General features: G+C 37.2%; 1 protein-coding gene across 1 annotated transcript in view; it reads left to right on the top strand.

Annotated features, from left to right (window-relative positions):
* LOC131678425 (NADPH oxidase 5) overlaps positions 1–23,826 on the top strand; it is a 300,998-nt gene that overhangs the window by 239,278 nt on the left and 37,894 nt on the right. Inside the window, exons 5-8 of the mRNA XM_058958575.1 lie at positions 10,545–10,665; positions 10,752–10,817; positions 10,915–10,999; positions 20,261–20,346. Coding sequence (XP_058814558.1) covers positions 10,545–10,665; positions 10,752–10,817; positions 10,915–10,999; positions 20,261–20,346 — 358 coding nt within the window. The remainder of the gene's footprint in view (positions 1–10,544; positions 10,666–10,751; positions 10,818–10,914; positions 11,000–20,260; positions 20,347–23,826) is intronic.

Consider the following 23,826-nt stretch of genomic DNA (forward strand, 5'->3'; position numbering starts at 1 on the left):
TTCTGGACGGTTTTGACTTGCAACGGCTTATTTTTTGTAACTATTTTAATGTTTGTTTAATTGATTGAACATCTAGTAAGTGAGCTATAATAAAAGCTGGTCTAATTCATACTCAAAAAGTGCTCCTCAGTAGAGAAAAGTATAGCTAAAGCCTATTTTTTGTCACTAAGGATAAAATTGTTTAGAACAATTTTTGCGCGTGAAGCGCATAAAACCAATAACTAAATTAATTATGGAATTTGCGTTACGACTTCGTCTCGTCCAAATCTGACACAAAGTTAGTGACAGAGCTAACCTGTCGCCGGATTGACACTAGGTCCAAAAAACGAAAACACTATTTGTGTTTCTGAGCAAACCCCAAGACATATCCTGTAAGAAAAGGGGGTTGCGCAGGAACACAAATAGTGTTTTCGTTTTTTGGACCTAGCGTCAATCCGGCGATAGGTTAGCTCTGTCACTAACTTTGTGTCAGATTTGGATGAGACGAAGTCGAAACGCAAATTCCATAACTAATTTCCATTAAAATTGATCTCGTCAGCAATTAGCACTTATGTGATTGCGGAGCATCATCTGTAGCCAGCCGTTTGCTTATGAACACAATTAGTGTTTCAATTTTATTTTTACGTTTATTTTTGTGGTCAAGTCGACTATTAATACTGATGGGACCAAAATATCAACATCGAAACGCGCACGTACTTCATTTCTATTTACTTTTTTTATTTTGATTATAGATGTTTTAACTTTGGGGTTATTTACCTCCTTTTTAGGTTTAGAAAAACCTCTGTGCCCACCAAAAAGAGCAATTTTAATTTTAAAATTCAGTCTTCCATCAGTTTACAAACATAATCAGGGGTGAGCATAGCGTAGTTGGTAAATGGATTGCCTTGTATGCAGCTCAGTTGGGTTCGAATCTCAACCCCGCAGAATTGGAGATTAGAGATTTTTCTTAAGAGATTTTTCTAACCCGAAGATCTTAAGGTGAAAACCTCTATAATCGAAAAAAACATTATCACTCGTCGCTGTTGTGCTATCTTATGACAAGCGCCATTTAGCACATTTCGAGAAAAACGATTTTTAAAGTTTGAGATTGAATATCTTGTAACCTATAAATGGTAGAACCAATTCTGAGAAGACAATTGATGCTTCTATCTATTCTGTATTAATCTCCCAAATATTACGAAGATCGGTGAACTACATTGCTAGTTTTTACTAAAAATGTAAACAAAAGTCGCACTCACACGTGTCATAGGTGTGTATTGATGACAAAATTTGTATGGCGTGTCATAATCGTGCATGAAAAATTTTCCATAGAGAAAATGCATCAATTATAAACTTTTATTCATATCCTTGGTTTAATTTGGTCTACAAACAATCGGTTAGATGCATTTTGAAGGAAATGAACCAGGGAATCTAGAAAAAATAGTAGCTTTTGGTTGCAGTGTTGCCAAATATGCTATATTTCCAGTTTAAAATATAAACTGTGTTTTTCTCGCAACTCATGTATTTTTCTTTTGAAAATTTTTATGCCATTGTATTCCTCAGACATTTTTACGTATAAAAACATCTAAAACTTCAATATAACTTGAACAAATCTGAAGGTATAGTGATTTGAAGCAAAAAACTAATAATTTCTCATCATGTTTTTCGCTATATCTTAGTAACCAAGTAGAATTTCAAAATTCTGAAAATGCCACTTTGTGGAGATTTTTTAGATAAGTAATGTGGCATATCTAACTCAGTTTGCCCCAAAATGGCGTTTGTCATAAGATAGCACAACAGCGACGCACTACTGCAAAATGACAAAATGTGTCATAGCGACGTACACTCAACGAGCTTTATTTCCTGATATTATCGATTTCTTTCTTTTTACATATGTTAACATATTAACATTTTAGGAAGAAATTTTTTAAATTTTCCCAACTAGGTTTTCCTCTTGAAGCAAGAAAAATAAATAAACTAAACGTGAACACTTTAATATGGTTTCCTTTCACCATATCTTCAATGTCGGTGCCATGGATATCTCAAGAACCGCTCAAGAAATCCTCTTACTTTTATTAGCTTAAAAGCTTATTAATTTATCTAGTCTTTGACCCATCTTATTTGGAAAATTTAGTTGTAAGCTCCATCCATCCTCAATGTGCACGTTTCGAGAGTTCTATACTTTTAAATGCCAATAACAGCCACGTCTTTATAGTCATCGGGGAAGGAAAGGAATGTTAGTGTGATATGGAGACCGTGTATAACTCTGCATCTCCACGTTTGCCACGGGAAGGAGTTTTTGTTAGTAGAATGAGGTAAAGAGTTACACAAATTTTAATTCACCTTGATAAGTGATACGATCTATGCCAGTGATTCTCTCCGCGGACCCATAGAGGGCCGTGAAGTCGTTGCTGGGGGTCAGCTAGGAAAAATGTATTTTCCGAGTGCATATTGAAATTTCAAGTCTTGTATCCTAACAAACTTAGAATAACATATTGATGGCATACAAAATTGATGTTTATCCGTGGGGGTCCGCAGCAACCCAGGGTGATTTCTAAGGGGTCCGTGGTATGAAAATGGTTGAGAACCGCTGATCTATACAACTCTCAGTTGTATTATCATGTGTTTATTGTTCTAGGCAGCTGACTGCTGCGAATTTATGATAGATTTATCGTTTATTTTTATTGAATTAATTTTGACATGCTCGGTTTGCAAAAAGCAACTTCAGCTCCGGACAGCCGACAGTCGGGAGTGTTGCTTATGTTTAATTGAATCAAACGGCAGGTGAACAATTTTTTTATTCCCTGCTCATTTCGGCGAAATACAGCATTCCAAAACTAATACAATATACTCAGGTTTTTTTACGTGGGGGACACGTACCGCTGTAACCCAATCAATACAAATATTTTTGGAATAGTCGCCATCTTGGATTTCAAAATGGTGTCAAAATCAATTTCTGGTACCTACTCGTCAAGACCATTTCTAAAATACCGATATCGGTTATAGCGAATTTTGGCTAAAAGTAAACCAATGAATATGACAATCAAACATTTGTCCTTCATACTGATATGACTACCGAAAATTGGTAACTGGTTTTGAATTCTTCTTGCAAATTGTGAGTTCTCAACCCACATATATAATTCAAAAGTCATAATTCACTCAGACAAGACCATGCGTATTCCCCACGCGCATTAAATACCCAATAGATTAGTTTCCTGGTTGGCCAAATAAACACTAAACAAACAAAGAAATTAGTTCGCCCAATCTAAAGAAAGTAATGAAAAATTAGAGTCATAGTAGAATAGAGTGGTGTCAAGTAGGTCAATTTTCTCTAGCGACCTCGTGCGATGGTATTTTTGCACTGATTTTGACAAACAAGCATTTGTTGGAAAGGTTATACATCTGGCAACGTTTTGGCAATAATGGTTTTATGCCCGGCTAAATATTTTTCATGCTAAATCCAATAAGGCAAAGGTGCTTTTTTCAAGGTTTTTAAAATCTGGGGGTATGATAAGTCACTATATTCGAGGTTAAATTAAACAATGTACACGTCTAGAAAATCGCCGGTTGAACTTTTTTTTTTGAAAAGTATTAATACTGCAGATTATTTAAAAATTAAATTAAAGCCATTCAGATAAGAAAATGAGATTCAGGTGGCATGTGATGTGAAAAATCATGAAACAGCGAAAGGAAACATTGGAAAAACATGTTGTTTCGGCAGCTGCGTCTGGCTTTGTATTTGCGAATGACTTCTTTGGTATCCCCTTCATCGCCTGAGTGTAGAATTGAAGCTGTTCATTCCGGCTCACGTGGTTGATTAGCTGTGAGACGATCAGTAGTGACCTATACCCAAGTAACAATTGAGGTTTTATGGTAGTTTTGTAGCGAAAGGCAATGCTTTTTCGCAGAACAACACGCGAAAACATAAATGACGCCGTAACTAATACAGCCGAGTAACAGCCGAAATGACAGCCGTCAACGATATTCTCTACCGTGTGTCTAATTCACACAAGATTGCGACCTCTGCAATAACATAGCAAATATAATACCCTATACCTGTTGTGCCCCCATACCTATTCTACTCTAGTCGAGCGACAGCAAGGATGTGAAATATACAGATCGGAAACTAGAAGTGGCAGGTGTCGAGCTTGAGCTGCATTACTACGAATCGCTCAAGTCTACCAACATTGGCAACGAATGCCCTGTGTTGTATGGCAACACGTCCAATGCTGTAAGAATGGGCAGTTATTCGATTGGATTCATTTTTGACAGCTAAACCGGATTCAAACCGAAATGGAGTCTCCTCAGTTCTTTTTTCTAGAGTTTTTAGTTTAGAAAATTTGGACAACTCAGTTAAAAAAAACTTCTTCAGCTGTTCAAAGGCAACCCAAACTCGTGTTCAACTATTTTCAAGGTTTTGAAGGATAGTCGTGATAGTAACAAGCCGAAAAATTTAAAAAATCGTCGCCCACCAAAATTAAGTGTCAGAACAACGAAAAATACTCTGTCAAGTGCAAAATACAAGGTTGGACAAAAAAACAACCGATTTTTTTTTGTTGGAAAATTTGGTTTTTCAACAACAATCCAGCTGATCACTGTATTTTAGGAAAACCAACGAATATTATCATAAATGTAAACGAGAATCAAAATATACATCGAAACAACTCGAAAAACACTAATTTGCTTCTGTACGATGTTAAATATGCCAGCAATTCGAAGATGTTGGTGTCGGCAACCAATTCTGAGAGGAGTGGTTCAGTACCTCTGATCCGTCCAAACAAAGCTAAAGCGATCGATGCAAATTATTACATTATATTTTGACCAGTTCATTGTGCCAAAAAACGACAGATTGGCTGAATAGACAAAAAGAACCATTTGGGCAATCCTCCGAACGTACCACAAGCACGTTATATCCAACAGTTTTGGACTGTTATCTGACTGTGTGAAAGTACACACAAGTATGAATGTAATTTTATTTTCAAATTTGAAATATAATGAAATCGATCTAGTCCCAAATGCACGTGATGCCGTAGATCTGTTGACAATGCTGGCAAGGCGCCAGATCAGGCTAGAACATTGTATTGAATTGTTTAACAACATTTACAAATCGCCTGCCAAATCGTTGCTTTCGTCATCCACAACGATGCAACACAATTAATGAGCAACTGCGGGTAGAGTTTCCTGAGACAGGATTTTGCGATGACACTTTTCTACACATTCAGATTTGGTAACTTCTACTCCTTGTAAACATGTGCTACTTAGTCCCAGCGAGATAAAAAATTGTCATGACTGGTTGGTTTTGGAATTTTTTGAACTCGTGTATATCCATATTTGTATTTGTTTTGGAATTGTTTCACTAATAACCTTTAAAAATGTCGTTCACTTTTCAGTGACCTCGATTCATTAGAATTATTAATTTATGCATTCAGTTCTTAAGCCCCTCCCGAAATAAAATCATGACTACGGGGGACGTCTGAGAAGTAAAAAGTAATTTTTGGTGGTTTCCATTAGTACAAAACTGGGTATCTACAAAATTTAAAAATTATGGGAAACACTTCAAATAGTTGAGCCGAATATAGAAGCGTAATTGTGCTGAAAAAAATGTTTAGCTACGGCCAATGGGGTATAAGTTATTTAAGTTTTTGTTATATAACCTTTTGACATTTTATGCTATTCATAAAAATAACACTGTTTTACAAAATTAAACAATTTAAGTGTTCTTGGTCTGCATTTTGTTTTTTGGAAAATAGAAGGAAAATGGCCAGGGATTAATTTACCAATTTGTCGTATCTACACACTTTCTTCAACAAAATTACGCCACTGTCTTTAGCTCAACTATATGAGGCGTTTTCTATACTTTTAAAATTTTGTAGATACCCAGTTTTGAAGAAAAACTGAAAAACACCAAAAATTACCCTTTTTACTAAGTTTTAATGGCTCTGTCGCTCTTATAATCCAAAATTTGAGCAAACTAACTCACCAAACTTTTCCATTTCGACTTCCATAAAAATAAAAAAAAATCTGAAAACGTCTAAGACAATTAGGAAGCACTTCAACAGGCATGGATTTGAACTTTTACCCAAAATCGGCCCATTTTGCAAAAAAAAATCAAAATTCGCCACCAGTAGGAAGCATTTTAGCAAATACACTGCAAAGAAGAAAGTGGTCCTAATTTCTTAACCTTTCATTTAAGAAGTGAGCCCGATCATGTTTTAACATGATGTTATTTTGGGACACCCTATTATACACCCTTATACTTGTAAGCGACGAATGCGAGATTCGAACGATTCGTATTCTCGTTCATGAATTAAAATCAAATGGACTTACCATTCATTCGAACCAATCTCGCATTCGTCGTAATCAAAAATAAGGGTCATAAATTTAGAACGGAAAACTAGGACTTAGTTGGCTAGGCTGATTCACTCTGTATACGTATCCTTCTTTCAATTTCCTGGCTTTCGTCTCTCTTAGTCTTAAATTTGCCGAAAATAGCCTATGTAGTACCTATGACAAGCATAAGAAATAAATGTATCAAATGAAAAGAAATTTAATTTCACTTAGTGTGTAATAAGCTTCTATTTAAGTTCATACCCCGCTTACTGGATTACACCAATACTTTGACAGCTTACAGGCGCGGGTAGCTTCTATAGAGTGCTTGATAATCTGTAACTGTATTAGTGTGTTCAACGATTTGTTTTCCTCCACCTGTCATAATTTCTGATAGGTGGAGGAAAACAAATCAAAAAAAGCTTTTCAGTCGGATTATTTGCATCCAGTGGATCCAACCAACCGGTATTATAGTTTCACAGTGACACAGAGGATTTAAACACCATTATAAATACTTTGGGCAATCGATTTGAAATGTTTCAATTGACTGACAGTTTTACATATGACAGCTGGAGGCAAACAAACCCCCAAATAGTGTGAGTGAAATCATTTGCATAGAACATAGGGTGACCATACGTCCTGGTTTCCCAGGACATGTCCTGGTTTTTCACTGACTGTCCTGGTGTCCTGAGAAGTCGAGGAAAAAGCTTGATTTGTCCTGGTTTTTTTCTTGTAAGCCAAATAACAGGTGTTCAATAAAAATGAGAGTTTTTTCAGTCATTCAACTACGAAAAACAAAACAAAAATTTCAACGGATTCAGAATTTTTTTTATTAAAAACATAATGATTATTCTTCAAAAAAACGTTAATGAATATTAGAGAAGGGGCCCTGGTCAGCCGTACGACGCAACTTGGTCGCGATTCTCTCACAAGAGCACTGGACGGCACTGACGTCCTTCTTCCGGATACAATTCCGGAACCTGGTGGTCAACTGCTTCGTATCCTTGACTCGCCAATTATTTTTATACACTAAAGCACTGAGGGAGCCGAAAAAACCCCAATGGGACGGACCTGGGGCAAGTTGGAGGAGATTCTTTCTTTCGGCATGTACGGTATCTTTTTCTGTTCAAGATACTCCAGCGTCTTCTTGGCGTAATGGGAAGACGTCTTGTCCGGCCAGAAGACGTACTTCCCAACCGCATGATGCTCCTTTAAGAACGGCAGAAGGATTTTATCAAGACACTCCTCCTGGTACACTTGTTGATTGATCGCCAGACCGCTCGGCTTGAACCACGGTTTTGAAATCCCTCTGTCCGATATGGCGATGTACAGCATAACATTTCTTTTAAATTTATGTTTAAATTTGTATTTTACTTCGGGGTGTATGGCGGACTTGTCGCTACGCTGGAATAGTAGCTGTCATTTCCTGGAGTGTGGGTGTTCGAGAGCAACAACGTCTCGCGGTAGTTGTTCGTCATCCACCGGCACTGCGATTTCACGATCGCTATCTGCTCGTCCGTGTCGTCGGGGGACCAGGTCTTCTTCCGACAGATGATGTCCTCCATCTTGAGGGCAAATCAAGGCCGGCATCACGCAAACACGTTTCGTCCTTGTTGTCGGACAGCTTTTTCAGCGCTTCCTTCTTCTTCTTCTTCTTCGTCATTATCTTTGCCGGCGACCGCTATCGGCCTTCCGCTCTACGCTCAGGGATGCCAGGATCTGGTAAACTGTACTCATGGGCACATTTTCGTCTCGAAAGTGGTCTAGTGTTTCGTAAAACCGCACAACACGCTCGCGGAGTACTTGCTGTTTCGACGCAATCTTCGATAAAACTGACAGCACCCGAGCGAAAAGAAACATGTCTCCCATTTATAGGGAGTCCAGAGAGCAATTCTGTTGGAGAGAAAAGAATTTACGCTCTTTTCTTTAATTACAGAAAGGTATTGAAATCATTCTCATTTTTTATTGAACACCCGTTATATAATTTATAGTTATTGAGTTTTCGCTTTATTCACTCTGCTCCAGAGTACGACAAACAAAGCTTAATAAACTCGAATCTCTCAATTGTACCATCCGATGCATTTTTTAATCTCTCGATAGTACCTCGATACTTCTTTTTCCAACTTACTTTTTTACATGGAAATTGAAAAGAGAAAGAGGCGTTCGTATGTACGTACCATATGAATGAGCTGTGGTCTGTTTGCAACAACATTTGGCAATCGAACAAATCGAACCGTTTAGATTGACGAAGATAAGGCTGGTGTGAGCCTGCACGATCTATCCCCGCGTACAACCAATAAGTTCACTATTGATGTCGAAGTACGTGACTGTAAAAGTTTGAAACCTGGAGAAACTTTTTTCCAGGTATATGTAATGATGTTCGTATCGTGAGAAGCAAACCTCAAATCACGCTGCGCACATATGAATGACAGATCCCTACGTGCCAAACCATGTGTGAAAGCCTCTAATGAAACAACATCAACTGCGAGCAAACCCAACAACATTGACTAAATCACCAACAGCCGGAGTTGCAACTCAGCCACAGACGAATGCTGGAACAACAGAATCTACACACAGCGTGTCCGATCATTGTGATACTGCTTACCAATGGTTGTCATTCGAGATTGCCAGATCTAGCGCAGGGAAGCCACTTGGGACCGTTGATGTTTCTGATTTGCTTCAAAGACTTGTATTTAGTGCTTAAAATTCCTCGCCTGTTCCTGCACAGACGATCTCATAATAATTCGTCTCATTTGCTCAATTCAGGATTAATCGGAAATCCAACAACAGCATGAAACATTCGCTGGTGGTGGTGTAGCAAGAACATCGCGTGTGTGTGTGTAAATCCTAAAAAGCACCGTGATCGAATTCCCATGAAAAATTTTCTGGTAGAGCTCTTCCTCACAGACCCACTGAACTTTTTTACTGCCGAAGTTCTGCGTGCCCGACCCAAGATCTTTGTAACTGCCTGTAACTGTAACTTTGTAACTGATAGGTAACGGGGGGAGGCAGTCCCCTTCGACTGTCCTCTTTTTTACTCGCCTCATATGGTCACCCTATAGAACACTATTTAAGTTCCTACCCCGCTTACTGTATTACACCAATACTTTGACAGCTTGCAAGCGTGGGTAGATTTGATAGGCTATTTACCAATAAAACCTTGACATAGCGCTTTGAACTCGAAGCGCTTCGATGAGGTGATCATTCACTCGACTAAGTTTAAACGAAAAATTCACGCGTATTTTATCGGGTCATTTGCGCGAAAAAATTGGAGACAAATTTGAAGATTTACGACAGCCTACAAAATCGATACAGTAGAACCTTGCGGCAATTAAAACATAGTAACAATTATAATATACCCACAGTCTTCTGCCTTCAGGTATCAATTGAATTGGTTGTCGTTTCATTTCCAAACGGCCACTACAACTAAGCCACCATCTTCTACAAAAACTCAAATAGCTTTAAAGCCAAATTAAACCCGATCCTATTGAATTCTGCGTGAGATACAATGTTGATCATTCAGCTACCATAAAATCATCAAACGAGTCCAACAGCTCTTCTAGGATCACGCAATTTCGTGACCACCAGTATGTTTACCGAACGACTTAGCTAACAACGCATTTATTGCATCAAAATATTCATCCTACAACCACGTAGAAGCAAAAAGAAAGAGCTGGTCCGGTCAAAGTCTCATATCTGTCAAAAGTGGTCACGAATGCCCGGTTAAACACTAGTTCCAGCGAAGCTTTAGAAGACCGCCACTTCACCGGGCAACAAATCTCCGATCACGATCCTCAAAGAAAAAGTGTGTATGTGTGCAAATAGCTACAGATTAGCAACTCTTATAATTTATAGTTGCATCTTGCAAAAGATTGCAAAGTTGGATCAAATTAGAAGCCAATTGGTGGTGGACGAAGCCTTTTGGTTAAATCTCGTCTTGTAGCCATGTGCTATGTTTATACTAGGGGGATTATGCTCTGAATCAGGTCGATCTATGAAAACAGTTAATGCACGCACGCAAACGCCGTCGTAGATTGACGGTTTGAGATATGACTTTTTAGTACGCGAATACGATCCCGGCCACTTGAATAGCTTGTATGGGATAAATTTGCAACCGAAAAAAACTAAGGCAGTCAACCTTATAATAGTAATTACCATCTCAAGAGCTGCAGCATCTATTCATACATATATCGAAGGTGCATGTTCTTTATATAATTTATAATCTGTTCCGTTCACAGGCCACGGACCGGTTTCGATAAATCTTCCCTGGAGCGTCTGGAGCAACTCTTCATCAAAACGGTTGGAAACGAAAAGGAAATCCGGCGGGAAGAGTTCAAAAAGATCGTGACATCCAAAAATGTAAGATCATCTGGCGACAATGCCTAAAGCGAAAATTAAGCAGTAGTGTGATCATTTTCTCGCCACCATTCATTATTTCGTTGCAGCCTTTCTTCACGGAGCGTGTGTTTCAGATCTTCGACAAGGACAACTCCGGCTCAATTTCACTACAAGTAAGCACTGTGCGAAACCTTTTACCAAACCCGTTAATTACTTTCATCCTTTTTTATCACATTTTATCTCAACTTGTTTGTTTTCTTCCTTCGACAGGAGTTTATCGATGCCATTCATCAGTTTGCCGGCCAGTCTGCAGAGGATAAAATTAAATTTTTATTCAAAGTATATGATTTAGATGGTATATACGAATAATTTGATTTATATATTTTAATTTACAACAATTAACCCTTAATTATCGCCCACTTCTCATGTTTACCTTCATTCATGCGATACACAACACCAGCAACGCCTTTCAGCGCCACGGGGCCCTCTTGTCTCGCCATAACAAAACTCCATCTACGAACGACATCGAGTACAATTTCGAACGACCGACGGGCTTCCGTCCGCATTTGCTCCAAACATTTGAGACCGAACTGCCCAGCCCCACGTAATTGACTTTTATAACCGGCCGGGCATCATTAGCCCAAAATAAGCTCTTATGTGTACCATCATCAAATCGATGGTCATCAGGAATGTGGCTTAATGGGTTGTCAATCAGGCAGGGCTGTGAACTGCCTCACGCCGACGGTAAACGTTACATGCTCGCTTACTTAAGATCATTTAACAACACAGAATTGGTAATCAGATCAACACACACACACGCACGAACTGGCTGTCTCAGCCAGTGCCAGCGGGAGGATGGTCCTCCGGACAAGTGGCCCACTTCTCGTGCCGGTCTTCATCGGCGAGGTCCGGTCGGGGTCTAATGCCCTCGGGGTAAATAACGTCTTACAGACATACATATACAGAGGCGACGGATTTGTAGAGTGGACTGGTTTGTACAGCTAATTTGAATGTTTTCGAACCAAACAAGGTAATTACGGGTTAAAGGAATTTGATGGAGATGCCATTATTTACATGTTATAATGGACTCAGAGAAACTTGCCTGGACTGACTCCTTTTGAGTACTTGACACTGTTTAGATTGTTATTGAGTAGGATTATCTTTCGAATGATATGGATTGATGATGATATGGCTAGTACAAATAGTGTGGCACGGGAATTTCATAGATGTGTTTTGATTGTGGTCGAATCTTAATAATGCTTAATATGATAGGTGCCGTTTTGCTCAGATCCTCGCAATAGCATACATAGCTCTCCTACAGATCGGAACCAAATAGGTGCCATAGTTATCTTTAGAGGTATACAACATGCACTCATTCATTATTTTTTATATCTCAAACGTGATCTAAATCTCGTGGTTGCGAAATATTTCACAAAATCAAATTTAACGAAACTCGGCATATTAAAGTCAACTGATTCACGATTCGTAATCTATTAGTCACGATTCAATATTCGTTCTCATGAAATAGTTTCCAAAACCAAAAAAATGTTCATGGACTCGTGAACTAGTTCATGATTCCTAGAACATTAGCTACGACGCCTGATTCGTGCCCATGAATTATTTCACGAAATAATAAAATATTATTCATAGATGCGTGATCTGGTTTTTGATTCGTAGTACATTATTCACGATCTATCCCGCACGCTTGTGATATTTAGAAGTCATTCCTTATCATTTTAACTTTCCTACAACAGTGCACAATTTTTATGTGATCTATTTCACATAATTTGCAATATGATTCATGGAATCCGTGAACTGTTTCATAAAATATAACAAAGTTGTTTCCAGCTGCTAGCGACCAACCATAGGTACGAGCAGTAGATATAAGAAAATTATTAGGACCTCAAATGTCGTTGTTAGGGCCTTGCAAAAAATCATTTCAAAAATTTCAAAGCCTCTTTTATATTGTGATAAATGTCAAACTCAGGAGCCGAATTCCACATTTACGGAAAAAATAAGAAGAAAAAATAAATTAAATGTAATAGTTTTTGAAGTAGCAGTCGGAAAATCGCAGCTGATTCCATTTTCTAAAGGAAACATTCTTAGCATTTCAATGGAAATATGTATTTTTGAGACATATTGACTCAAAGATCCTTTATTATTAATAGCCATTCTGCTTTATGCTGCAAATCATACATATTTTGAGGTTATTCTAATGTAAAAAAAATTAGAAATCGAACGGAACCTTAGCGATCTTTGTCAGAATACGAGAAGTTGGGGTTCTAGGGCATTTTGTCATTCATACCAAATTTTATGATTTCCTTATTCATATATCTCTATTGTTCTTTAACAGGGGGGGGGGGGGGGGGTAAGGGTTTCGTCGTGAAAAAAACACTTTTTGCGAATTTTTTTAGAACTTTGCGTGAAGCGAAATAATCAAAACTTTTGTACATTATAGTGTATCATTTCAAAAACACGCTGTAATTTTTCTATGCAAAAATATTGACAAACAAATCGGTAGCGAAGGTTTTTGTAGAACATCTCTGGAACAACCTGATTAGCGGTGTTACCTGCCATTCTAAAACTACTCAACCGATTTCTTTCAAACTTTGCATACACGTTTTATGTAAAAAATACCTAACTCCTACGTTAAGATTTTGAGATAAATTTTCAATTGAGCGGGTTTTTCTTACTTTAAATAAAAATTACTATTTTTCATTAAAAATTTCGACCTCCTTAAATGAAAAAAATATTACAAAAACTCAACGTAGGGGTTAGGTATTTTTAACATAGAATGTGTATGAATGGCATGTAACACCGCAAATCACGTTTTTTTCCAGAGTCGATGGTCCGAAAGGTTCTTCACCGAGTCGTTTGTCGATATTTTTTGCATAGAAAAATTACAGCATGTTATTATAATGGTACACTATAATGTACAAAAGTTTTGTTAAATTTGCTTCACGCAAAGTTCTGAAATAATTCGCAAAAAAATATTTTTTTATGCTGAAACCTTTACCCCACCACCCCCCCACCCCCTAATCAGTTTTGTTTAAATGTACCTTGTTGAACGTGGAACTCTTAGGAACTAAATAGATATAGTTTCTTTTTCGGTAAAATTGAGAAAATCAGATTATTTGACATATTTTAGTCTAAAGACCACATTTTTCATCAAATGCCATTCCGTATTTTTTCTGAAATGAGAGATTCACATTACTGAGCATTTTTCGCACCAGAAATAGTAAATTAAATAATAATTTATTGTTAAATAGATTTGATATGTGCTATTTAATAATAAAATGTGGATTCGAGACTAAATGTAAAGAAATCGAATGTATCTTTATTTTACCGAAGGCTCCTTAATCTACTTATATTTTGTTCTCTAGGACTTTTTCCATTCAACAAATTACATTTAATAAAATTTGATTAAATAATATTAGAGATCAGAAATCAGTAGCGATTCGTTCAAATGGCACATTCCCCATGTTGATCGGAGATTTGTGCCTTACCATGATTTTTCATCATTTCCCTGATGGGAAGGATTGTGGAAATGGTAAGGTTAGGAGTAAGAAAAATAACGACCAAGAACAATTGCATTACTGCGGTGCAGTTATATATAAAATGATATGAAGTTCCGTAATCGGATTCACATAGATCACACGAGTAATACTCAGCGCGATGAATATTGGCCATGTGATAATTGAGTTTGCAATGTCCAGTCAGTGCCCTAACTACAATACTGCAAGTCAAGTCATACATACCCGAGAAAATAATAAAATTTAATATGATTGATGAAATGTTCTAGAACCCCAACCTCTCATATTCTGACAAAGATCACAAAGTTTTCGTTCAATTTCTGAGATTTATTTCACATTGAAAAACTGCAAAATATGTATGATTCGCACCCTAGAGCAAAATAGTCATTAGTTATAGAGTATTTTTTGGGTCAAATGCGTTGCGTTGCGAAGCACGGTGCTATTCGTAGATCATCTTGCCTATAGGTAGTCTAACTCATTTTGCTTGTAAGATCAATTCGGGAATGATCAGTGTAGTGCAATAAACCAATAGCATGGGAATCGTAATTGTCGGCCACGATCTCCTTCAGCGGTACTTATGATAGAATAGGAAATGTTGTTGTGATATCTACTTAAAGGAAGGCCACCGACTCATCGACGCTTCCATATGTATCACGGAGTTAGATTGAAGAACAGGTATTGGTCTAGGGCACAAGCAGGCAATGCGACCACGAAATAAATATGTTTTATGTTTTTTTTTTATGCGGTCAGTCTCCGAGTACGCGAATATTCAAAGCAAGAAGATATTTAGTTAGGTTTTTCTCGCGTTTAAACTCTGAATAGGTAGCCACTGAGAGTGATTACTTGTTTCATAAACGACAGCAATTTGAATTCCAAACAACCAACCGAATGAGTATTGAGGATCACCAGATACGAATTTATGAAAAAATAAAGCAAGTTAGAATGATGTTTTGCGGCGATTTGGAAGAAATAAAATGTCTAGTAGATGGGTCAAACAGATTCAGGAAATACGACTAGATTTATCGGCAGTGCATAAAATATGATGATCCAGAAAACTTTCGAATGAATTCGAATCAGAAAGTACACACCCCCGCGCATCTGATTATGCGAATAAAAATTCACTGGAACAGGATTTAAAAGATAGCTAAGAAATTAGATGCGACCTTGATGATGGAGGAGACTTTCGGGATGAAGGACTGGACCTTTAAAAATGTAGTTCTAATTATCTGGAAACTCCAAAGGATAAATTTGTTTCTCAGCCCTAATACATGATTCAACAATCATCATTCTTCTCAGACAAGGTCATGCGTATTCCCCACGGACACTGATGCTCTGTGGATTAGTTCCCTAGTTGGTCAAATAAACACTAAACAATCATAGAAAATAATTTACTCAATCCAAAAAAATGGCAGCTCGATTGGCATGACCTGGCGGATACGTGTTCACTTACAATGCCATCAAATCAACTTTATATTTACATACGAGAAAATATGTGCAATTTTGAAAATAGTAAAATAAACACAAATGTCCCAAAATTCGCACTTCCCCTATTTTTTGAGAAATAAAAATAATAATAATATGCTGCTTGAGATTGGAAATATACACTGTCATTTTCCTAGTGCTAATTCAAAAGATTCAGCATAAATATAAAAGTTTTCCTCACATTTTCCCACAGTGCCAATGTCACAAACTTCAAGTGAAGTGGGCGGGTATCCAAAATTGTTCAAATGATGTGAAATTTGGCACCTGAGCTTACTTTGACATTTTCTCAATATAAAGATTTAAAAAAAAATGCCGTTGCCCTAATCGTTATTTATTTGATAAGGTTCAGTGTGTTGCCCAGAACGAAACCGAAAACTACACTAAGCGCCAATATACAGTCACAAATCGCGTACGTAAATTAGTTCACAACACAAGATACCGCGAATAGGTTACAATTTCAAGATCCAGTTCATAGTCTCACATCACCGAGTTGAAAATCCGAAAGTAAGCGAAAAATATCCCGATAACGCGATCATAAATTACGAATGTCATGATAAAACTGTTGACTCCACGAGTCAAATTGGATAGTTATGCACTAATCAAAACTGAGATCCTGAAATTACGAACATGAATCATTCAGTGGCGGCGCGAGATGATTTGCCGCTAGGGGCCTAAAATTAAATTTGCCGCTCCTTTTATAATGAATTTTCAAAAGAGTTCAATTTTTTACCATCTATTCGATTTTTTAAAAATTTTATATGAAACCGTCCCCTTAAAAGTTCATGCGAGCGAAAAATAGCGCATAATACTTTTAACAAAAGAACATAACAAATGACCGCACTACTAATTTTTTAGACCCGAGAAATAGTTCTATGTTCTAAATCAGCATCTTAAGGGTCTATTGATTTAATCGAACGTGGGTTTGTATTGTATTTGACCAGACTTGCAACCTTTTCTGGATCACTTGAAAAGTACATTCTTTTATTATTTTGCGGCACTTTGTAATTATTGATTATACTTATAACAAGGTCGCCTAATGGTGAATACTTCCCAGTGTTCGCCAGCTTCCAGCTCGTGCCTCAGCGTTGTATGTAATTGCTTGTCAAACGTCCCTAGGTGAAAGGGCGGCCAAGTGCATCATAATATCAAATTTGCCTTAACAAACTATCAATCGTCATCATTATCTTAGTGACCTAGTGACCGGATAATTCAAATCATATCTGAATGTATTTTAGATTTCCAGGTTACTCGATCTTGGACCGCCAGTTCCATAGACGCCCACCGCATTCGATTTCTTCCAGGTTCTCTGCTCTGTTGTCATAACTTTAATTGGTGTCTCTTTCGTCTTTCGGCACTACAAGCCCAGCTCACTGTAGTCTGCCGTGTTTTATCAGCCTTTCAATGTCAGCATGGTTGTATACTTGGTACTATCTGCGCTATTCTCCATTTTCTACTGTGCTGCCGAGTATTGAACGCAGAATTCTTCCCCAAACAAGCCGAGCACTCGATACCCTGCTTCCTTCAACATCCATGGCCGTACAGAGCAACAAGGAGTATCAGCGATTTGAATAGAGCAAGTTTTGCGCGCATCCTCAGGCTGTGGGACTCTAGCTGACTACGTAAACCATATTCGCAGCAGCAACATGCATTTATCCTTCGCGGATAACATCGTTATCATATGTCACTAGTGTTCTAAGATATATAAATTGGTTTACCGTACCCCATCGTTTTCCACCTCAAACCCAACACGACTGTTACGTTCTCTGCCAGCTACCATGTACTTTGTCTTGTCCGCAAGTTGTATTCCCTGAATATATCCAGATTTTGTCGCATTTGGTCCGTCGTCGATCGTGCTTCTCGAAACCCGCTTTGATATTCATCAACAAAGGATTCAGCCAACAGACGCAGTCTCCTCAAAAGAACACGAGAGACAATCTTGTAGGCGGCATTGATGATCGTTATGTCTCGGAAGACATTATGTTCGAGTTTGTAGTCCTTCTTGAAGATAGGACATATGAGGCCATTCAACCAATCCGAAGGCATTCTTTCTACCACGCAGATCATCCCGATCACGGAGTGGATTGCTTCTCTCAGCCGGTCACTTTTTAGACTTTTAGAAGTTCACCTGGGATTCCGCCCTTCTCAACAGTCTTATCGTTTTTAAACTCTCTGATCCACTCATTCCTAAAAAAAACATTCGGTCAAATAACGTACACTAGCGCACGAAACTAATCTTCGATAACACACTTATTAGACCGGTTGTCTTATCGACTATGCTGGACCAACGCAGCCGTTACACGTAACAGGAAAAGAAGCAACTTTCCAATGGAATTAAAAGATTGAAACCTATATACTTTTTGAGGTAGAGACATTTAAAGACAAACAAGTTGTTTACAAAAAAAGTTCAATAAGTTTGTAACAGTTGATTTGACACACCCTGTGTATGGTAGAGCTGCCTGGTTTAATTCCAGTAAATTAGTCTGCATACTCACTAGACCGGCAACAATTTTGAATTTTTTCGGAACCCTGCTAATTCGAACGGTAATTGATAATGGTAATCATATGCAAAATATAAGCTTTTTATGATAGCTCTAGTTCACCCAAAAGAGGTTTCAAGTTTCTATAGTAATATATATGGAAATTCGGAAATAACCACTTAAATTCCAATAAAAAAAATTCACAGTAACTCTGCATACCTCAAAACTTGCGGTCGCGTAACTTATCTTATAACGAACAGCTTTTTGAAAGATCACATATTGATTGGAGGTTCGCCTAAAAGTTTTTTAACTTTGAAGACCAACCAAATTTTTTCGAAATTTCCTATTCTAAGCGTGTGCGAGAAAGAGAGGCAACACATAACTTTACATGAGAATATCTTTTTACTGCAAAATCGTATCAATTTGCAGTCTTCGGTAATGTTGATCCTTACACCTTAAGCTATATATCTGCAGATTTTGGGATGCACAAGCTGATGCTGGCATTTTGTACTGAATTTATTGTTTCGATTGCCCATTTTTCATATATTTTCACATACAAACTTGAAAATTCTTGTGAGTGAACTAGAGTTTTGAAAAAAGCTCATATTTGTTATTTGTTGCGGGTCTCACACTACAAGGACATTCGGAAACTCATCTCCATTGAATCTTTTGAGACTGATCAATAAGTATATAGTTTTGTTCGATCGCATCCGTCGTCCTGATTTCCTACCTTTTTAATTGTCAACAGATGCGAAAATAATATAAATTCAAGCTTTTCCTTCGCACTTGATTTTTATCGTGATTAATGAAACTTGAAAACTTGAACAATTACTAAAAAAGAAACAGAAATTTGTTGAGTAGGAAAGGCCGCCCCCTGATTTTGCCGCTCGGGGCGGTTGCCCCCTTAGCGGCGCCACTGAATCATTTTACTCTTCCCGAAACAATAGCAAAAACTTAGTCACGATTTTTGTAAACGGTTCCGTTAACGAAATCATAATTTTTATTTCATGAAATTATGAACAGTATTTTTCCCGTGTGACAATTTCAAAAAAAAATGACAAAATTCCAATTGAAGTACTTTTTTGGTAGGTCTTCAACAAGCACCATCAATGATAAAATATGCAGTACTGAGTGCCTCTGAAAACGACTTTTCATATTTTTGGTTTAATTCGTGCCATTATTCGATGTATTTTGTTTCTAAGGAATCCTGAGCTTTTATTTCATAGTTTTTATGAATACAGCAATTCCAGGACGTGGGACGATCTCTCAGGATTTGGTAACATTTGGCAAGATCGTTCCTTGTCGCAAAATATATGAACCAGATTGTTTTTTCGTCATTACACTGGTCATTTCTATGATCGACCGGTCTAAAAATTTGATTTTAAAATTTCTTTTTTTAATATTCATAACTTCTGAATCACTGGACCGATTTTGACAATTGACTTATTACATGAAAAGCTTTTTAATGTGGTTTCAGGGCAAAATACTAAATCATCAAAATATTTGGTTTCGGATGAACAATTGCGCATGAATCGTATCTTTCAGTGCAAGCGACTTTCAAGAAAAATGACAAATGACCTCAGAAAACGCGAAAAACAAGTGGCGGCTCCCGCATTACCCATGACACATTGATTCCCTGAAAAATATTCTCGATAGCGTTTATGTCACTTTTGGATACAATGATAGTGATGGAATCTCATCAAAGATTATGGCGAATTTGTGCATAGCAAAGTGATTCCATTACTATTCTAAATCATAACGAAAGCTTATTCAGAATTCAAGGGAATCTTGCTCATTTGTCTAGAACCCTGTTTATGGTTCTAACAAAGTCCCGCCATGAATTATGATAAAAGTCCATACAAGATTTTATTAGAATTCTGCTCAGAATTTTCAAGACTTTGGTTGAACCATTTTGGACCCGTTCCCTCTCCCCCCACAATTTATTTATGTGATTATTTTATATACTTCAAAAAATTTGGGCATGAAAGCGTTTGCTGTAACTTCGCTACTTTGATACAAACACATTTATCACCATCATTCAAAGCCGCATAGGATCACATTATATCCGACCAAATCATCAACCATTTGAACTGTAACTCTTCTCTTTATTTTTATCGACAACAGGTGATGGACTAATTCAGCATCTAGAGCTACAGCACGTGATGCGAGCATGTATGGAGGAAAACGGTATGCGGTTCTCAGAAGATCAGGTATGTGAAATGTGCCTATAACTTAATCAAAATATTGATTACCAAATTATAAGCGATTCTTATTCTTACTAAGATGGAAATGATCGGTTCAATTCCAACCGCAATGAACCAATGGGACCCCACATCTTTCTGGTTTCTGGGTCATCAAAAAATTCACTGATATACTCAGGCCCGTAGCCAGGATTTTGTTTCGGGAGGGGCTTAAAAATTATTGCATAAATGTATTAATTCTGATGACTTGAAATAATCACTGGAAACTGAACGTAATTATGAAAAGTTCTTAGTGAAAACAATTCCAAAACTAAGACAATAGACACTAAAAAACCCTAATAATATGTTGCCTGTTACAAGAAAGGCTTTAGTGCATCGACGAATTAAATTTGATTATTTTTAATTTACAAGTTAGAAATTTCTCTAGTTACAAAAATGAATATTCAAGAGTTCAAAGTATTTAGGGCTGCTTGAAAATGCTACGCTGCATGCTACGCTGCTTGAAAATGCTACACATTCGCTACACCTTTACAATTTGTAGAAGACGCTAAATTGGAATGAGTAAAAAATATCCAAAACCCCGTCTCACGAAACTTTACACGCATTTGCTAATCAGGAGAACGAAACCAATGTCGAAATTTGCTTCAAATCGTCTAATAAGGCAGGCGATTTGTAGATGCAGAAAATAGGTTCAACTCCTATTTTCATGATCAGGCGTCTTTCTACTATTACTAGTTCTGTGACTTTATCCGAAGTTTGCGTTAACTCGACTTTATGAAATTTTAAATGATACTGATCATGTCGTAATCAAAACAATCCTGAGAAAAACACATGTTTTTTTCAGTTGACTCTCATGGGGAATGGGTCAAAGACTATCTTCGACAATATTATCAGGCAACTCAGAATAACTATCTTTTTATCTATTTAAGTAGATTCTTTTTAGGTACTTTTTATATCATTGCACTTACGAATTAAAAATATCGTAGACTGATTTTCCTAGATCCCTGAAACTATAGTAAAAGTCAAAGTGTAAAATGAGTACAAAAAACTACTGATTTCACTACAAAGCAAGAATACCTTAGCTCTATTGACTTTTAACAATCTTGTAAAGCCGGAGTAACTTGAGAAGATTACCTAGATTAAGTAAATATTATTTATTTGAACATTTGAAGGTTTTATTTCGGAATTCGTGGGTTTTTGGACAATGTCAAATATATATTTCAATGATTCAATCTACTAATGGAAACTACCCAGAATTTAATCTACTGAGCGAAACTGCTCAGAATTTATTCACTAATCGAAAGAAAATTACTTAGCAATGATTAGTCAATGCTTCTAATTTACGTAAAATTTGGTAAATATAACATTGATGACACCATCAAAATAACTAGAAACTATAAACATAGATAATAATTTCAGCATCACTTGCTTCCGACACATGGAAGAGAACACATCGCCCTTGCATCTAATTTGCCGAAGAGGCTTTCTTTTAGAGTTGTCTGTTTTTAAATTACAGCAAATTATCCGTTTCCTGTGAAACTTTTGCAAAACTTTTTGTCAATTCATTAAACAAATATGAGAACACTAATCTGATCAGTAATAGGTTGGTTTATGAATAAAAATAATTAGCTCTTGATTTTTTTTCAATCATCATCAAGATTGGAAGAGATGATGTATGATTTCTTGAAGAAAGTTGTAATGTTTGTCTGATTACATGTTTGTTTTACCACTATTTGGGAAAAATGTTTCAAGTTGTTGCACCTAACGCAACGAAGACGAAATGAGAAGATCAGAGCGCAATTCGGAAAGAACTCGTGTTGAGTGTATAGTAAAGATAGAAGAGTGATCTTGAGTCGATTTCGATTGGTTGATTTTTTCCTCTCTTTTCTCTCTTATTTAAGATTATCTCTCTCATTTTATTCCATGACGAGCAAAAACGGAACGAAAGACTGTCACATACTGAAGACATGAAATCGAAACTCTTATCCCAACTTATTGGCTTATAGATTCAATCAGTCACAACATTTTAGTCCCTCTTCGTGATTGCCTATTGTTTTTGCCCGGTCCACTTTTAAAAGAATTTTCTTTTACACGTTTGTTGCAGATATCACGGATTTACGGATTAACAGTGTATTAGTGCGGAACGAATTCCTCGTAACAATGAAATGAAGCGTCAATAAAAATGGTATTGCGTTAAAATGACGCGAAACAAAAATTTTCTTCTCGGCTCAATCGTTCTCAGACAAATTGAAATACTTTTTGTGTAGCACAGTACAGAGAACAGAGTGTACAGTGTGCACTGACCTAATACAGAAATTCAAAATTGTGTGCAATTCAAAAACTTATCATTTAAAAATAACAAAGACCCACGACCCGTCTTTTATATATTTCCTTATGTAAACAATAAAAATAATATAACAAGTTTAAATGGTTGTCCTACAGATCTCGCGTAAGCGCTTAGCCATTGCACGTGGAAACCTGTTTACGAGGCGAGGAAATATTTTTTTTCTCACCAAATATGTCTTGGGGGGGGGGGGGGAGTTGTTCATTTCTATCTCGCTATTGTACATTTCCATGTCTTCATCGTAGTTGCTGCCTTTATGTTCGCGAATATCTTCCTTGCTTCTCGCCCTCAATAATTGCCCTTCCAATTAGATTCCATTTCTCCCAAATGTGACATTAATCTGCGAGTAAGCGGTATCTGATCTTGTAGCGGAACATTCATTTTCTCATCGTCCATATACAGGAGGATCTTAATTATAGTATTGTCACACATAACCTTGTGCTTTAAGTTATGCAAAATGAATGGTTTCGTCTGGGCTAATTTGTTGAGCGCTAAATGCCTGCCATGGTAGAACTCGATAAAGGCGGCTTCCGAAAGTCTAGTCTCCATTTACACCTTCAGGAAACGTTCGACATTATGAATGCTCTGTCCTATGCGAATCATCAATAATTTTATAATCACCGTATTTGGCTGGAGCACCAATTCTTGCTTCTGTTACTCACTAATCTCGAAAGATTACTACAGCTACAATTAAAGTAATAGTTTCTTGTATTCTTCAGACAAGGCACACAATATAAAAGTTACTGTTTTTGTCGTTCGCTTCGCACTGGCTCGAGCAAAAGCATAAAGCACACTGAATTTAGTGACCATTGCCTTCGGTGGTTAGAAATAGCCTCCTTCAACTTTTTCTCAATAATTTGTTCAAACCAAATGAGCAACAAATTTTGTCAAAAGTCGCCGGTTTTTTAAATTTATTTTTGAAAAATTTCGGGAGGGGCTTTAGCCCCCTAGCCCCCCCTCTGGCTACGTGCCTGGATATACTTCATAATTCCATTGAATTACCAATCAAGAGTGGATTCTGCTAAGATGTAGTGTAGTACATGGATGTCATGTATTCTGCATACAATCACAAATCAGTCCAATGTGAATGGGGAATCCCAAAAAACATGGATGAATATGAATATTAAACTGCCCATCAAAGCATA

The sequence above is a fragment of the Topomyia yanbarensis genome, chromosome 2 (genome assembly GCF_030247195.1).
Source record: "Topomyia yanbarensis strain Yona2022 chromosome 2, ASM3024719v1, whole genome shotgun sequence".
Lineage (NCBI taxonomy): Eukaryota > Metazoa > Arthropoda > Insecta > Diptera > Culicidae > Topomyia > Topomyia yanbarensis.